The 16,839-nt window shown below is 39.6% G+C and overlaps 2 protein-coding genes across 3 annotated transcripts in view; one reads left to right on the top strand and one right to left on the bottom strand.

The window, feature by feature from the left end:
- Positions 1-16,839, top strand: part of LOC124864971 (potassium channel subfamily T member 2-like) — a 102,337-nt gene that overhangs the window by 41,670 nt on the left and 43,828 nt on the right. The window contains exons 20-28 of the mRNA XM_047359926.1: positions 1,072-1,135; positions 3,012-3,120; positions 8,565-8,673; positions 8,770-8,826; positions 10,458-10,610; positions 10,685-10,938; positions 12,431-12,755; positions 12,825-12,930; positions 13,007-13,179. Coding sequence (XP_047215882.1) covers positions 1,072-1,135; positions 3,012-3,120; positions 8,565-8,673; positions 8,770-8,826; positions 10,458-10,610; positions 10,685-10,938; positions 12,431-12,755; positions 12,825-12,930; positions 13,007-13,179 — 1,350 coding nt within the window. The remainder of the gene's footprint in view (positions 1-1,071; positions 1,136-3,011; positions 3,121-8,564; positions 8,674-8,769; positions 8,827-10,457; positions 10,611-10,684; positions 10,939-12,430; positions 12,756-12,824; positions 12,931-13,006; positions 13,180-16,839) is intronic.
- Positions 1-16,839, bottom strand: part of LOC124864970 — a 458,718-nt gene that overhangs the window by 419,594 nt on the left and 22,285 nt on the right. The window lies entirely within an intron of this gene.

The following is a 16,839-nucleotide window of genomic DNA, read 5'->3' as shown; positions in this document are numbered from 1 at the left end:
AAGGTCATATCTGTTGTATGACATCTCTAAACCCACTATGGAGTAAGTGACTACGCAGAAGCAGAGCGAGCCGAACAGAATCAAGTTTTATACCGCTTGCTTCAAATGCTGGTTACTGCAGATGTTGACGGAGGTTTGCAAAGATGAGGACAGAAAGAAAAGTGAGAATCTCCTTCAGCGTTATCATGGAGCTCTTGGTCACTTCTCAGATTAATGCTTTCCTTGCCTGGCCTGGTAAGTGGCCAGTCATGTCATGGTAGGTTAACAGTTGTGTCATAACCTTTTCATTTTAGATGATTGACTGAACCGTAAGCACAGGATATTGCTTTTAAACCTAATCCTGCTTTAATCGTGCCCATAACTTTATTCCTGACCTGCCTTGATCCTCATCATGTTTGTTCACTAATGTTCTAAACAAAAAACCTCTCAGGCCTTCACAGAACAGCTGTATATTATACAGAGATCAAGTTACACACAGGTGTCCTCTATTAATTGCTTACGTGCATATTAAGGCACTTGGTTGCATTCTATTTTATTCAGGAGTTCCAGAGTGAAGGGGCTAAAGATAAATGGAGACCACACCTTTCAAATCTTTACTTGTAAAACATGTTGAAAAACATGCATGATCATTCTTTACTCTCCACGTTACAATTATTTGCTTATGTTGTCTGCCTCTTAAAATCTCAATAACATACATTAAAGTTTATGTTCGTAACATGACAAAAAGTGAAAAAGTTCAAGGCGTATGAACACTTTTTTGCAAAGCACTAAATAACAAATAAAACAAGTGAGGCTAGTGTCACAGAGAAGGAAATGGAAAAGCTTTCTTGTTTATTCCCCTCGCCTCCCACTATCTTGTCTTAAAATGGTGGGTGCGATAAAGTTACATTGGTACATTTGCTGTTCTGTCGTCCCACTTTTTTCCTCTTTTGTCTTGTCTGACAATAACATGACAACACCCTTCTTCCTGTGTCTCACGGCCTCCCCCGATTCTCTCTTCCTCTTGCTCTCCCTCCCACTCCGTCTGCCTCTCTCGTTCCTGTGGCTACTGGCTCTACTAACTACCTGCAGGATGGACGATGCTGAAGCCTGCTTTATCCTCAGTAACCGGTTTGAAGTGGACCGCATTGCTGCAGTACGTGCTTCATCATTTCCCTGTTTGATCCTGACTCACTTCACCATTTATCTTGGCCAAATCAGAGTCTTTGAATTCCCTGTGGGCATCATAAGCATTATTATACTTTTCTCTCACAGACACGGTTAAATGCAATATTAGTGCCAAGCAAATCTGGGATTAGAAATTCAAGGGCAATGTTCTGGATTTTGATTTACATGTTATTTAGATTTAAATGTATTGACCATTTTCTGACTCTAAATAGGAGTTTATTTTACACAAACTCAAATTTAACCAGCGACTTAAAAAGTACATTCTGTTCTGATTTGGAAAGGTATAGCATCCTGTCTAGGTTGCAAACATTTTTGCATTAATTAAGAAAAAAAAAAGATATGTTTCTGGTTCAGACGTTTAGTCACTATCAGCATGGATGTCATGTTGTTTTAGGGCTCTTAGTGATTAGTTTAAACTGTTCTGGGTTCAAAAGTATTAATTTATTGTAAATTTACTCCAATCCACACATGGTCAAAAATATACAGGCTGGCTATATTATATATTTACACCTCCATTAATATTTAGCTGAATGTTTTTTTTTGCAAGTTCATCTTGACATCAAACCTTTTGTAGCCATCTACATGGATCTGGCTGCATATTTAATGAGAACAAAGAAAAAGGTTCTTTCCTGGTCACAGATCGGGCTTTTAAGCATAATCCACAAATGTTTCAATGAGGCTGGGTCAAGGCCACTGAGATTATTATCCTGTTGGAACACCAAACTGGTTTCAACCATCTAGCTCTTGAACTCTAGCTGTTGAAGATTGTCAGACTCCTTCCCCTTTGACATGTCATCCACTTTATGCAATGCACCAGTACCACTGACAGTAAAACAGCCCCACAGCATGATGCCACAATCACCATGCTTGCCAGCTGGTAGAGTGTGCTCAAGTTTGAAAGCATTATCTTAACTCCTCCAATCTAACATCTTGTCATAATGGTTGAATATCTCAATCCTTCTCTCATATGATAATAAACTTTTTAACCAGAAGAAATTTAGTTTGTTGAATAGCAATGTTGTTTCACCTTTCTCAGTGAAATTATATTTTCTTGATCTTTGGTGGTTCCGGGCCTGTTTTTCCAAATCTTCACCAAATTCATCTGGATTGAAAGGGAATGTTTGGGTCAGCTGGGTCACTGATTTCTGGATGGATAAACCAGACTAACATTCTAAAATGGCTTTCCCAAAGGCTAGACCTCAACCGTACTGAAACATGTAAAGTTTGCCTAAAAACTGAGTCTTTGTCAGAAACCAACCAATAAAAAAAAAACTCTACATATTCTCCCTATAGGAGTGCTGAAATTTTCAGCCAAAATTACGTCAAAAGGTTATTAATGACTAAGTTAGCAGACGTTTGCAGAAAAAAAGAGCTGTCTCTGAAATACTTTTAAGAATTCCTAAAAAAAACTAAGTAGTGACCAACAAGGGTGTTTTGGTGAAGTATAGCTCAAATTTAAACAACACATTTTATACAATTGATATTTAAAGCAAGTTAGATTGAGCTTGAATCATCTTTTTTTTATTATTACTTGGATCAAAAGAGGTGCAAGCTTTTAAAGTAAAGCTATTTATCTTCCTTACTGTCACACAATTTTTAAAAGCCATCTCAGGGCTTTTAACAGATAATTCTCTACCGTCTCATCAAAGCTGATCACAAAATGTCCAAATTGCATTACTCTGACCTTTCAAGATCATATTGCTCCACACCATCAGACGGTTTAAGAGGAATGCTATAAAGGTGCTAGTGTCTTCTGCCATTAATGATTTCTGCGCACTTTACTTTCCCCTCCTGCTCTCTTTGATGACAGCTAACTCAATCCACTCTGTTTTCAATTTTGGCAGGACCATCAAACCATCCTTCGAGCCTGGGCAGTCAAAGACTTCGCTCCAAACTGCCCTCTGTACGTCCAGATTCTCAAGCCGGAGAACAAGTTCCATGTCAAGTTTGCAGGTGGGCAGAGAGTGTGAAATTGAAGAGGCTGGCATTGTTAGGAAGCAGCCTATTGTTCAAAATGCAAGTTTTACATAATATATCTTTCTGGTCTAGTATTGAAGCTGATTTTGTTGTCTTTTTTTAAAATTTATTATTTTAACAATGGTAACAGACTACTTTTAGCTCTACCTTAACTTATCTACATGACTGCTTGGACTAAAACATGTATTTTCCCTCAGTGCCTGTTCAGCCTTGTAGCTGTCTCTTCTTCCTGCTCAGGGAGGAAGTGTGGGACAGATTGGCACAGCTTGCCTGTAAGCCTTTTCCGAGTTTCAAACATTGCTCTTTGGAGAGTCTCCATCCTACTCCTGCAAAACAGCAGACACCAGTCAGTCATCTGTGAGGAAATGACAAGCACTTTCTCACATCCTTTATTTTCTCTTGCACGTCTCCCTGACTGCTGCCCTGGACGATCTGAAACCCAATTCTAACTTGACACCCCTAGACCAGCAGTCTCTATCGATGATTCATGTTTTACTCTGCTACCTTAGCAAAGAAAATCCATGCTTTTGATTAGTTCTTCAGTGGTGCTAACCTGGCAGACAGGCCCTCTCCACAGGGTAATACTCCTGCAGCACTGTTAAAACACTTCACAGTCAGGCCAGGGCTTTTGCTATTAGCAGGGCAGGAATTGTTGTGCACAAAGAGAATTATATGTTCATCCGTTTTTGCCCCCTTTCTTCAATTCATGATCAACACTGACCCCGGCAGGAGGAATCTTCTGCTCCAAGTCTGAAAACTCTGTAGCACGCATGTTAACAGCTTTGATCTTTTGTCTCACATGAACATACAAATATGTTCCTCTTATATTTATTAACAAAATAAATGACAGAATTATTGTGCCCTGCCTAATAGCTTATGGTGGTTCCCTCTTCGATGAAGCAGATGTTCAGTGCTGAATTCAAGCAAGTCAGTGATTTCTTAATTTCTTGTTTTACCTTCCATTATTTTGATATAAAAAGTCAGATTTCATAAGAAATTGAGTTTATTATGTTCTCCAAATCCTAAAATCACAATAGCTAAACTCACAGAGCGTATAGTCACATGGGCTTTAGTGTGAGTACAGATGCCAAATTTTGACACCACTTGGAAAACACTCTTGAAGTGATGTGTGGGAGGCATTAATGAGCAAGAAATACACAATTTAATTTGATCCACAAACTCAACCTAATAGGAGTTGAACGTTCATGGGAAAAGATCTGTCAGTGTGCTGCTGCAGCACAGCCTGAGACATTGGGGTGTTTGAGTAACAATACATATCTGGCCCAGCATGCCTATTAATTATATACCTAATTTATATTGAACATCAATATTCTTTTGCACCCCCCCAGTGGGTTCTTCCTAAGTAACAGCCCACTTATCCATGCAGAAACAAACATAGTGATTTAATTACCTAAGCTGGTGGACCTTTGGTCAGGTCCTAATTGCACTGTTGCAGATGGTGCAAATAGCCACATTTGCACTTGCAATGACTCATGCATACTGGCAGGGTTGGGACTACACATTTGATCCTGTGCTGAAGCAGAAAACACAAAGAAAAAAACAAGGATCTTTGGACCAAGAATGATAGGGAAGTATGTGTGTGTGTGTGTGTGTGTTCTTGTACTTGTTGCTGAGTGAGAACCATTTTTCGTATTTTTATCGCAAAGTGAGGACATTTTGACAAAGTGAGGACATTTTGACAAAGTGAGGACATTTTCCTGGTCCTCACTTTTTCAAATTCCGTTCTTGGGACAGGGGTTAGGTTTAGGACTATGGTATGAATTGAGTTATTGTTAGGGTTAGGGTTAGGTATTAACTGGTTAGGGTTAGGGTTAGGTATTAACTGGTTAGGGTTAGGGTTAGTGTGAGGGTCAGGGTTAGGCACTAAAAATCAAGGAAAATGAATGGAAGTCAATGGAAGTAACCGAAAAATCCTCCTAAAGATAGTAAAACACGGATGTGTGTGTGTGTGTGTGTGTGTGTGTGTGTGTGTGTGTGTGTGTGTGTGTGTGTTAACCTCTCTGCTGGTCTTATTTCAGGAATCTGAAGGATGGAAACCAGTGAGGGAAAGAGAAGAAACAGCATCATAATTGTAGAAAAAGGAGGAAGAAAAACATTGGATGAAGAATAAAGAGACTTCTGTGTCTGTTTTCCAGGAATTTGAAATTTTCATGTGCATAACTATAAAGACAAGGACTGCTCTATAGAAACCACTTCATTTGTTTATTTTTGTCTTGTCCTCTGCAGAAGCTGGTGCCCATTGCTCTACATAGGCATTAACTCTAAAATTAACTGACAGGCTGAATAGTGAGAGACTACAGTGCATCTTTTCTGTGAGCTGCATTATGATGTGTTGATCTGATCCAAATGAACTTCGCTACTTATTCAAAAGAATCACAATTCCTCGTTTTTTAATTGATATGTTTATCACCTTCCCACCTTAAGCAAGACACACGTCTCATTATTTTTAATACAAGTTGCATTTTTATCTTGAACGACCATCTTCTTCTTAAAGTAGCCGCTTGGTTAAGTGTGATTCTCCAATCTCAGCCTTTGATGCGTTGTCACCAATTACATCCTAATGCAGAGCACATACTCTGCTTTTATTGCCCAGATCAACTGTGTTGCTTAACAGGCAGCCTGATACGCCTGTGCACTGAATTGAAGATAATTGAAACATAGAAATATAAACATAGAACAGAAAATTGATTCTCTTTTGGCTCTTTTTTTCTGGTTGACTCTACAAACAATACCCAGTCGATCTGATTTTCCTTTGAAAAAGGAGACTTTGAGGCAACAGTTAAATGAGAGTGTGGTCTGTGTTTGCTCGGGTTGTTTGGTTGACCCACGGCCATGGCTCCATTAGGTGTTAGGTGATAAATGTGGCTGAATACTCTGACCTATTGCTACAGCTTTTTATCTCTGTCCAAACTTAAACAGTTACTTGAGGTTCCTCCTCTCAGTCGGACAAGCTGTGAGCAGATTTATGACAGAGCTGTGAGTTTGATGTGCTTGATTTTACCTCAGCTATCATGCTTTGTAAATGCAAACAGCAGATCAGGGACAAGTGCACACGCATTGACAGCTGTCACTGAATTGATGCTCTGTAGAAGATGCATACATGTTTTCATACATGGCAATAGCATGTTGTTGTCACAGCACTTCGTTGAACCAGAAACTGAACCTTCCAGAAGCCTTTTCATGACAACAGAAGCTATGTACCTTGTAAGAAAAAAATACACTTGAATGAACCTGGAATATCTGGTGTTTTTTTCATAAAGGGACCATTAAACCTTTGCACAATTTGCTTTGTTAAAGACAAAAACCTACAAAAGATATGCATGTTTTTCAAAAGGTTCTAAAAGTACAAATCTGAAAAGTGTGATCTGCATTTTTTACATTCAGTCAATACACAAGGGGGTTGGAATAGTTTCTGTAATTACAGCTGCAGGTATTTGGGTATATGTCTCTGCCAGCTTTGCACCTCTAGAGACTGTCTTCTTAAGCCCAGTCAGACTGGTTTGAGAGAGTCTGCGAACATTGATTTTGAAATCACACATTTCTATTAGATTCAGCTCTAGACTTTGACTAGACTTTTAACACATTAATATGTTTTCTTTTAAATAATTAGACATGTTTGGTTTGCTGTGTTCTCTCCAAGGCCTGTGGCAGTCAGGCAGCTTTTTCTGGCCACTTTTCCATACAGGTCAGATTGGTTGAATGTGAAACTTTTAGTTGTGCCATTGAGGGATTCTCTCTCCTGAGCTGTGGTCTCTGCAACTCCTCCAGAGTTGCAATAGGCCTCTGCTGTTTCTCTGATGTTGTGACATGAACCCTCAGAAATCTGACTCTTTTTTTTTTTTACAAACATTCAGCATATGTTAAGACCGCTGACCAAACATTTTGCAGAAGGCCTTCAATATGACTCTATTGATCTAAAATAATATTCTACTGATGATGTTTCTAATATCTTCAAAATAGGAAATGTTCATGATCCTGAAGATCAAGAAACTGTGTGTTTAGATGCTTATGAATACAAATTAATTAATAAGTGTTTCTTAAAGTGAATGATCTTATTGTGCTAGGTTCAAACTCATTAATCTTTTGAAATTATCTTGAATGAATTCATGATTTCTTACAGACAGATTACCTTTACAAACAGCTTTATTGTGTTTTAAGCACTGAAATGCACATTTGTTTTGTTATTCCTTCCTATAATGCAGAATATGTGGTTTCCAGCTGGCTGGACACCTTAAATAGGAGGTGTCCGACCAGCTGGAGATATTTAATTCTGATTGTTTTTGGGATTCCTCTCTCTCTGCAGAATGAACAACAGGTTTGATTAAGTGGTTTTATCTATTTTGGCCTCAAATTTGTAGCATTTCCTTTAGTGGGTCTATCAGGGTCTGATTACATAATTGTTCCACTGAGTGAATGTCAGCCTTTTTCTGGGAGAGAGGGTAATGGTCTGACGAGACAGGAGAAATACTCCATCAGAAAAGTTCTGATTCAGCCGAATTCTGTCTAGCTTTGATACGCCTCCAAATGCAATGCTTCTGTTCATAATACATTGTGCCATTTTCTTTTGATACACATTCAATTTATTTGTGAATTTTTAGCAGGTTTTGTTTTAGCTTCGCAGGCACTTGCTATAGAGACAACGGCAGCTAGTTCAGGAACTTCTTGTTTCTCTTGTTAAAAAATCTGTTCCAGGAATCAGAGTAGTTTTTCAGGGCTGTTTTAGTTGTATTTACCAGGGTACAAAGACATTAGTAGAAATGTACTCCATGAAAGGGTCTTGGTATAGAAGGTATTATTTTTTCATTTAAACTATTTTAGGAATCTGGATTTGTAGTGGGAGAGGGCTAAGCATTTTGAATCGGTTGAATGTTTTAATCATAATTCAGTGAAATTGGTTTAAACTTTTTTGTTTCTGTTAACTTAAACATATTTTAAATCAACATTCATTAAAAGTCATTTGTTGTAAAAGAGACAGTAAATGCTGAAATCAGTGTAATAACCTATTACTTGGTATTAATATTTTGTGACTTCTGAAGGCAGATTGATGTGTTGGATTGTCTGGCATGTTGCTAAACTGGTTCAGATGTTATGTGGGGTTCCCCAAGGCTCCATTAACGGCCCATTTTTATTCAATATCGACATGATTCCCCAGAGCTCAGATTATGTAATAATAAAATTCCTCCTAAAATATATATACAGGATGGGCCCCAGATTTCTATTGTTAATAGGAGTACCATTTTGTTTTTAAATCTATTTATCTGTATTTATTTAGTTTGGCCTGGCCCAATTGATAACACATGGAGTCTTAATTTGGTACTCATGAAGACCATTGGTTCTCCTTTGCTGAAGCCTACAAAAGCCTTAACTGATGTGTCCTTAATGTATTTTTCTGTCTGCAGATCATGTGGTGTGCGAAGAAGAATTTAAGTACGCCATGCTGGCTTTAAACTGTGTGTGCCCTGGCACCTCAACTCTTATTACTCTATTGATTCACTCCTCCAGAGGACAGTGAGTTTTCTCCATTACATTCATTTCAGTGAGATTAAGCAGCAAAACAAGGCTGTTTGTGTCTTTACATTCTTTCTCCTTTTCCCCATTTCTTAGAACGACACCCCAAGAGGCCTTCAAGCAACGTGCAGGAGCATTTCAAGCCCTTAACAGGTAGAATACCTTAAAAGAACCTAGGTATATTCATCCTGAGACAAATGTATGTTTACTGTTAATCCAAAGGATTTTCTACCATGTAGCACAGAAAAATGTAAATTAGTTACACTGATAATTGGAGCTTACCTTAATTATCGGGAGGGTAAAAATAACAGAAATGTGACATTTTTATGTTTTAAAAGCTTTTTATATAGGTAAAACATGAAAATGTGAGTATCATTGTTTGCTAAGCAGCTCATTTGCATGTTTTCTTTACTGCTCTCAGGATCCTGTGCTTTGCTTAGTCGAAAATACTGCATTCAGAACCTTACTAGAACTGCAGACAGTTGTTCTGTGGAGTATTTATCAGCAATCAGTAACTTACCTGTAACAAACAGCAATAAGAGCTGTCTCAGGAGAAACTGAAAGACCCGAGATTGTAGATGATGGATCATCACAAAGCATTCTGTTCAAATCATATTCAACCTAGAACAATTTTATTTATAGGTGTCATAACTACTAATTTAAGTATTATTTTAAAAAACATTTACATTGTCATCTTTTTAAATAAAAGTCTGTTATGTGGACTAAATACACATTGTTAAAAACAAAATGTGTTCATCAAATCTGGCAAATTTGTTGTCTGAAACAAAATATAAGGTTTTAGACAATTTCTAGCAATTTGACCAATCACTGTTGGGTTGCCTTTTACACTAAATTGCTTTCCTTTAAAGATTCTTTCTGCCAGTTATATTTATCATGCTCCATTTGTCATTAAAGAATTCCCCACTGATTAAAAAACATCTGAAAGTTACCATAGCTCTTTAAATGCTGCCATGGAGCTGTTTTCACCTGTTAAGTTGTTCTGATAAAAGTCTCTGGTCAGCCCCAAAACATCATATGTCACCAAAAGATCAATGTTAGTTTGTGTGCACATGAAACTGTTCAGTGTTTTGGAGGTCATGTTCCACTCAGACAAGAGAACTGCCAACTCATATAGAAGCAGGCTACCTTGTTGAGTTTTTGCACTTCTGAATTTTTTATTTTTTTATTTTAGTTGTTTTTATAAAACCAGAAATCTTCTGTGGAAGCAGCCTGACTCTGACTAGCAGTTAGCTCGACTTTCCTGTGGGAACCTATCTAATTCTGAAAACTGGGATTGTTCTGACTGCTGTGTACTGTCAATATGACACTGATTGCTAATAGCAACTCTTGTGAACCCTTAAAACATAAGCTACATAAAAACTTTAACCAGAACTGGAATTTTACTCTGGCTAAATGTACATTTGTTACCTTATAAGTATACCGATATACATATCGACTGTAAAAATGTTTTATATAAGTAATATTATGCAATCAGGCAATAAATATTATATCTATACCTGGACTTGAAGCCATCTGGGTTTTTGGCTTTGATGATGATTAGAACTTGCCATCCTTCTTTCCTGCCCCACAGTCCATTCCCAGAAGTCGAACATTTCTACTTTATTTAAATAGTGCTTTTTTCTTGTGCAGGCAATCCACAGTCACGCTACCTCCACACTGTTAGTTCGTGTTGTCACCTCTTTATAGGACCCTGGGTGCTTCAAATCACATGTTTTAAAGGTCACTCCTCAACAGTCTCAATGTGTCTTTTTGCTCTGTCTCAGGGATGGTGGCGCAGGTTCATCAGACCAGTGGCACCGAACATACAGGCGCTGCTCAGCCAATGAGGTGCATCACATTCGCCTGGAAGAAAGTAAATTCTTTGGAGAATACCAAGGAAAGAGTTTCACTTTTGCCTCCTTTCATGCACACAAAAAGTAAGTAAAAAAATCATTATAAGCGACACATAGAACTGTATCGCTCAGAACTGATCCTGCCCGTGTGGTTGCAGGTTTGGGGTCTGTTTGATTGGAGTACGCAGACTGGACACCACAAACATCCTATTAAACCCCGGGCCCTACCACATCATGGGGGCTTCTGACACATGTTTTTACATCAACATTTCTAAAGAGGAGAATTCAGCATTTGTCAGAGGTCAGAGGGAACCGTCCTGGGGAGGCACAGGTGGAAATTCAAGAGGAGTCCACCAAAGTATCTACCATGGACTCACCCGCCTGCCTGTGCACAGTATCATTGCCAGCATGGGTCAGTAAGACAGGCTAAACAAAACACTGTGAAATGCATGCAAACTATCTAATTGTTTTCATCTATCAGAACTTTACATCTGAAAATGTTGCAAGGTAAAAAAATAAAGAAAAAATAAATAAATAAAATAAGAAAATGTTGCAAGGTGCAAAACTATATAGCATTTGGAGATGGATTTCCTGTGTTGTTGCAAAACATAATCAGCGTGTCCATTAAGCTTGTTTACAGAGAGAGCTTTGACTCCAGCATCTTCCACATCTAGAAAATCTCCCTGAACTCTTGAATCAGTCAGTCAGTCAGTCAGTCATTTTCTACCACTTATTCCATAGTGGGTTGCGGGGAAGCTGGTGCCTATCTCCAGCAGTCTACTGGAGAGGCAGAGTACACCCTGGAAAGGTCGCCAGTCCATCACAGGGAAACACACAAACAACCATGCACACACTCATTCATACACCTAAGGGCAATTTAGAGAGACCAATTAACCTAACAGGCATGTTTTTGGACTGTGGGAGGAAGCTGGAAGCTCTTGAATCAGTTTTGCTTCACAATTCTATAAAGGCTGTGGCTCTCCCTTTTTCTGCAATATTTTTCCTTCCACCCTACTTTAAATTAATATGCTTGAATTCAGCACTGTGTGAACAGACACCTCCTTTAGTAACAGCTTTTTTTGGTGTGCCTTCCTCATGGAGGGTCTCAGTGACAGCCAAGTGATTGTGAAGGCTGCAATATGGTTGTGACATAACGTTTAAGTTAGAAATCCTTTTCTTTCTTATGTGTTATTATGCTTAAGTGATAAACTGAATGTTTGGTTTTATTTAGTTATACATCCTAATCATCACAATTAACAGAAATACATGCCATACAGGGCTGCACGGTGGCGCAGTTGGTATCACTGTTGCCTTGCAGCAAGAAGGTCCTGGGTTTGATTCCCGGCCGGGGTTCTTTCTGCATGGAGTTTGCATGTTCTCCCCGTGCATGCGTGGGTTCTTACTGGGTACCCTGGCTTCCTCCCACAGTCCAAAGACATGCCTGTTAGGTTAATTGGTCTCTCTAAATTGCCCTTAGGTGTATGAATGAGTGTGTGCATGGTTGTTTGTGTGTTGCCCTGCGATGGACTGGCGACCTGTCCAGGGTGTACCCCGCCTCTCGCCCATAGACTGCTGGAGATAGGCACCAGCTCCCCCGTGACCTACTATGGAAGCGGTAGAAAATGACTGACATGCCATACATATATCACTCTGTGCCATGAATCTATATATCACTTTTCTAATTGGATTACTGAAACTAATCTACTTTTTAATTTTGTTCCTATTTATTGAGATGCACCTCCATCTGATTAGAATGGATACGGCCTGTAGTCAGATTCTGTTACACAAACATGCCACCAAGTGGACAAAAATAGAACTGTCTTAATCACTTTTTCACTACCCCCACTGCTGGAAGGTTTTATACATTTTAATGTTTTTCTATTTATCTTTGGGTATGTTTTCAGGCACAGTGGCCATTGACCTGCAGGACTCCAGCGACAGCAGCCCCGAGGGCCAGGACCCGGGCAGCACAGGCATCGGCAGTGGGAGAGGGAGCAGAAGTAGCTCCAGGGCAGAGATGGGTGCTGCAAACACCTTGGCTCTGCCTGCCATGGGAGATTCAGCGGATGAAAGACGACACAGCATCGCACCAGTCCTCGAGCTAGTGGACGGAGTCAACAACCCAACCTTTGACCTGCTGGGGGAGCAGTCTGAGGACGAAGGAGGAGAGGAAGGCAAGGATGACGGTGACAAAGATGAAAGCGGAAACTGGTGGGGTCGACACTGCGAGTGAGTACAGTAAATGGTATAGGAGATTATTTTAATAAATTCAGAGATAAATGTGAGTTTGTGCTGCAGGTGGGTGAAGGGATACCCGCTGAACTCTCCATATATTGGTAGCTCACCTGCACTATGCCATCTTCTTAAAGAAAAGATGCCTTTCTGCTGCCTGCGCATGGACAAGGTATGCAACTTAACTAGTTTCTTCATCATTATTGTACAAAAACACAGCCCAATAATCTCTCATACTTCTCCCTTAGCCTTGTCCCCACATCCATTTTGAAGATGCACGCTCCTATGGCTTCAAAAACAAATTAATCATTGTGTCTGCGGAGAGCGCAGGAAATGGTCTGTACAACTTCATTGTGACACTACGGGCTTACTACCGAACAAGGAAGGAGCTCAAACCCATCGTGCTGCTGCTGGAGAGCATGTAAGGACATTCTCCTGTCATCCTTAGACCCTTAGATCACACTCTAGTGCTGTTCATAGTTGTGGCTTTTAAAAATGACAGTAGGCCTCACAATCTAGGCTGCACAGAATGGCATAATTGGGGCCTGTCATAGCAATGCATAGGAGAGCATTGTGGTTTTTCGTTAATTACGTCGCCATGGTAACTCGAAACGCCAATAAAAGTAATAGCACACCTCACGGGACCGAGCCGGTCGTTTTGATGTATATATTGTGGGGGTGCACGCAGCGCTTCGGGCCGCATTAATTTTGACGGAAGAAAAATAAATAAATAAACTAGAAAATTTCGGAAGAAATTTAGACGGGGCCTGCCTCTTGGTGCGTTTTGCTCCGACCAAAGCTTGCTATTTTTTTTTTATTTCATTGTCTATGCTATATTCTATGCTATTATCATCTTAAAATATTACTAGTAACTCTGGAGGACTCAGGCTTTTATTTTGAAATTTTCAATAAGCCTTATTTTAAATGGGCAACAATAGGTGACCTCCAACATTAGTGTGAAGCCCAGTCCTGAAATGACCTATTGTTTAAAATGCAAAGGCTTTTATTTTGTAGAGCATGTTTTGTGTTATTTTGAAAGTCCAGCATGGCTGTACTTTCAGGTCTGGGTTAGTTGCATTGGTTAAATAGAACCCGCTTGCTATTTAAAAATCATTTTCTATGCTCTTGTGAGCTCACAAAATCCATAGTAACTATGGGGGGTTGAGGCTTTTATTTTGAAAGTTTCAGTAACCCATATTTCAAGCATAGTCCCATTTCCAACACTGGGTGAACTCCAACAGTAGTGTAATGCCCAGTTCTGCAATGATCTATTGTTTAAAGTGTAAAGGGTTTTATTTTGTAGAGCATGTTTTGTCTTATTGTGAAAACCTAGTATGGGTGTCCTTTCAGGTCTGGTTCACTTCCATTAGTTACATAGAACCTGCTTGCTCTTCTAAAACCATTGTGTATGCCATTATCAGCTTTAAAAAATCATTAGTAAGTATGGAAGGTGTGTGCTTTTATTTTGAAAGTTTCAATAAGCCTTTTTCAAAGGACCAGCATAGTCCCATTCCCATCACTGGGGGAGCTCCAACAGTAGTGTGAAGCCCACTCCTGCAATCATCTATTGTTTAAAGGCTTTTATTTTGTAGAGCAGGTTTTGTCTTATTTTGAAAATCAAGCATTGTTGTCCTTTCAGGTCTGGGTTATTTCTATTAGTTATATAGAACATGCTTGCTACTGTAAAACCATTGTGTATGTTTTTATAAGCTTTAAATAATCATTAGTAAGCATGGAGGGTTGATGAAAGAAATTGACCTTTAGGGTCAATCACTGTTGTCTGGGTGTTGGAACAGCAGTACATGCTGTTTAAGTTCCCCACACAACATGGCCGCCATGTAGTTGCCCCCTATGAAGCTGGTCAAAGGGTTAGGTGTCAGGTCAGGTTTAAGCCATAGAAATGAATGAATATCAATGAAAGTCAATGCAAAGTCCTCAGAAAGATAGTAATCCATGCATGTGTGTGTGGGTGTGTGTCTGTGTGTGGGTGTGTGTGTGTGGGTGTGTGTGTGGGTGTGTGTCTGTGAGTGTGCTTGTCTGCGTGTGTGTGTGTGGGTGGGTGTTTGTGTGTGTCCCGCTGGGAAAGAGTTAGTGGTAGTGTCATGTTTAAGCCATAGAAATGAAGACAATAAAGGGAATTCCTCACAAAGATAGTAATCCATGTATGTGTATGTGTCTGTGTGTGTGTGGGTGTGTGTCTGTGTGTGTGTGTGTGGGTGTGTGTCTGAGTGTGTGTGTGTGTGGGTGGGTGTGTGTGGGTGTGTGTCCCAGTGTGAGACACAGAGAGGCAGAAAGAAAGACAGAATCCCATCCAGACATATACAGTAGGAGATACACAGAGCTATAAATAGAACAGTGAGGAATGAATCAGCCAATCAGCAAAGAGCGTCAGTGTAACTTGACACCTGCTGTTTCTCACTCACGCAGCACCTCTCTCTCTGTCTCCCCTGGTCTAGGCTTTATAACATGGAGGCGCATGCTCCCGAACAACTGGCCATAACTCTGAAACCGTAGGGGCGATCGATGTCATTCTTGGACCGTTTTTATCAGAACGGACAGGGGAACATTAATATTCATCCTTTATTAGTGAAAATATAATAATAAAGACACAACACTGGGTGAAAAGTAAGGGAAAATGGAGAAAAAGGCAAAAATGCCTGAACATGCTCCCGAACAAAGTCTAATATCTGGGAATCCGTACATGGTATTTGAAAATTTTTTAAACTGTGGGCGACAGCTATCCCTCGTCCCCAATCATGGATATTTTCATAGCTCTATGTCATTCACAGTATAAAATATGATTATGGAAAGAAATGGTGTCACTCATGGATTACAGGTCAAGCTCTCATTGAAAATACATGGGAGAAGGCCTACAGAAATGTACTGACTCTTGACGATCGAGGGTGTTTTGACAGAAATCTATGAGACTTAGAACAATTTTGAAATTATTGTGTGAAAGCAGAGGCCCGGCCCTACAATCTGACCGAAAATTGTGGCTGTAGAGTGAAATTTGTGGCCGTGAGGGCCAGTTGAAACTCATTTTTCCTGAAAAAAATCCCCTCTTTTTACACTCTAGTAACTGCCATCTCCACTGTTAAGAGTGTGATTTTCTCTCAAACTTTGTGTCGCTTGGAGTCTAATTTTAGAGAAACCGTAGCAGTTATCAACAAACCGTTTTCACTTCTGAAGAGCCGGCGGATTTTCCTACAAACTGAAAGTCAAACTGTGTTTCTAGGTGAAAGTATGGCGATACAGCAAAGCCTCAAAAACAGTGAATTTTGAGGATTTCTTCGCCCCTGACTCCTTTCATTCCTATGGGATTTTGGGGCTCGGTTTTTCGTTAATTACGTCGCCATAGTAACTCGAAACGCCAATAAAAGTAATAGCACACCTCACGGGACCGAGCCGGTCGTTTTGATGTATATATTGTGGGGGTGCACGCAGCGGTTCGGGCCGCATTAATTTTGACGGAAGAAAAATAAAGAACTAGAAAATTTCAGAAGAAATTTAGACGGGGCCTGCCTCTTGGTGCGTTTTGCTCCGACCAGAGCTTGCTATTTGTTTTTTATGTAATTGTCTGTGCTATATTCTATGCTATTATCAGCTTAGAATATGACTAGTAACTCTGGAAGACTGAGGCTTTTATTTTGAAATTTTCAGTAAGCCTTATTTTAAATGGGCTCCAACATTAGTGTGAAGCCCATTCCTGAAATGATCTATTGTTTAAAATGCAAAGGCTTTTATTTTGTAGAGCATGTTTTGTCTTATTTTGAAAGTCCAGCATGGTTGTCCCTTCAGGTCTGGGTTAGTTCCATTAGTTATACAGAACCTGTTTGCTATTTCAAAATAATTTTCTATGCTCTTTTCAGCTCTCAAAATCCATAGTAACTATGGAAGGTGTGTGCTTTTATTTTGAAAGTTTCAGTAACCCATATTTCAAAGGAGCAGCATAGTCCCATTTCCAACACTGGGTGAACTCCAACAGTAGTGTAAGGGCCAGTTCTGCAATGATCTATTGTTTAAAGTGTAAAGGCTTTTATTTTGTAGAGCATGTTTTGTCTTATTCTGAAAACCTAGTATG

Source organism: Girardinichthys multiradiatus, chromosome Y (genome assembly GCF_021462225.1).
Source record: "Girardinichthys multiradiatus isolate DD_20200921_A chromosome Y, DD_fGirMul_XY1, whole genome shotgun sequence".
Taxonomy (NCBI): Eukaryota; Metazoa; Chordata; class Actinopteri; order Cyprinodontiformes; family Goodeidae; genus Girardinichthys; species Girardinichthys multiradiatus.
The sequence above is the reverse complement of the archived record's forward strand: the minus strand, read 5'-3'. Positions and strand labels throughout refer to the sequence as shown.